This window comes from Pyxicephalus adspersus, chromosome 12 (assembly GCF_032062135.1).
Source record: "Pyxicephalus adspersus chromosome 12, UCB_Pads_2.0, whole genome shotgun sequence".
Classification (NCBI taxonomy): domain Eukaryota; kingdom Metazoa; phylum Chordata; class Amphibia; order Anura; family Pyxicephalidae; genus Pyxicephalus; species Pyxicephalus adspersus.
In genome coordinates this window covers 618,830-620,333 of record NC_092869.1, presented here as the reverse complement: position 1 = coordinate 620,333, position 1,504 = coordinate 618,830, and the positions used below count along the sequence as shown (strand labels likewise).

General features: G+C 58.3%; 1 protein-coding gene across 1 annotated transcript in view; it reads right to left on the bottom strand.

Annotated features, from left to right (window-relative positions):
* LOC140342238 (phosphatidylinositol 4-phosphate 5-kinase type-1 alpha-like) overlaps positions 1-1,504 on the bottom strand; it is a gene marked incomplete at both ends in the record, with an annotated part of 5,963 nt that overhangs the window by 896 nt on the left and 3,563 nt on the right. Inside the window, 1 exon segment of the mRNA XM_072428354.1 lies at positions 867-916. Within this exon segment, the coding sequence (XP_072284455.1) occupies positions 867-916 (50 nt within the window).

Here is a 1,504-nt window from a genome sequence, read left to right as displayed (position 1 = left end):
GCCCAGACCCTCCTACTGCCACCGACAAGACCACCGAGTGCCCAGACCCTCCAACTTCCACTGCTGAGACCACCGAGTGCCCAGACCCTCCCACTGCCACCGCTGAGACCACCGAGTGCCCAGACCCTCCTACTGCCACCACAGAGTGCCCAGACCTTCATAATGCCACTGCAGAGACCACTGAGCACCCAAAACCTTCCACTGCCACCGACGAGACCACTGAGTGCCCTGACCCTTCTACTGCCACCACCGAGAACCAAGACCCTTCTACTGTCACCCCTAAGACCATCCTTTTGCCACCACCGAGACCACCGAGTGCCCAGACCTTTCAACTGCCCCCGCCGAGTGCCCAGACCTTTCAACTGCCCCCGCCGAGTGCCCAGACCCTTTTACTGCCACCACAGAGTGCCCAGACATTCGTAATGCCACCGCTGAGACCACCAAGCGCCCAAACTCTCGAGCACCCCGACCCTCCTACTGCCACCGCCAAGACCACCAAGCGTCCAGACCTTCCAACTGTCACCGACGAGACCACCAAGTGCCCAGAGCCTCCTACTGTCACTCCTAAGACCATCCTTTTGCCACCATCGAGACCACCGAGTGCACAGACCCTCCTACTGCCGCCACCAAGCGTCCATACCCTCCTACTGCCACCACCGAGAACACTGAGTGCCTAGGCCTGCCTAATGCCACCGCCAAGACCAATAAGCGCCCAGACCCTCCAACCGCTGAGACCACCGAGTGCCCGGACCCTCCAACCGCTGAGACCACCGAGCGCCCGGACCCTGCTACCCCAGAGACCACCGAGCGCCCAAGCCCTCCTACCCCAGAAACCACCGAGAACAGACCCCAGACGCTGTACATACCGATGTTCCAGACTCCCCCGGGATGCTCCTTTTCATGGTGTTGGCAGCTCCTGCAGAAAAGATAAAATAGAACATTTTACGGATATCAGGGCAACAAAATCCTCCAGGAACCCCCCAGAGCCAAAATACCCCAAACACAGCACCAACTCCCGGTATTAAAATCACACCAATAAATCTGCACACAGCTCCCCCTACTGGTCCATAAATCATGGCTTAGTATTCATTGCAATGAGGATGGACAGGTGAGATTCTGGCCCAGTCCCCGGGGCCCTACACCCCATGGTAAAGGGTTCAGTGTGACAACCCTGGAACCGGCATTGGTCATCATCTTCCATCTGGAATACAGGGCGGAGACGCAGCGAGACGTCATACCTTTCTGTCAGTACCCAGAATCCTGCTGGACCGGCCCCGGGGCCAATCAGAGGTTTGTACAGAGACAAGTCAGGGTTCCTCCCATCCAGAGGGGGCCCAATAAATACCCCACTAGTGCTGTACAGCAAATGGCACCCCCGGCCATGCAGAAAACCCAATGCCGGGGATGCCATACTCCATGCAACACAAAGCCAGTTACAGGAGCAGGGGATGGGGACGATGGGGATGAGGAGGATGGGGACCATGGGGACGAGGAGGATGGGGAC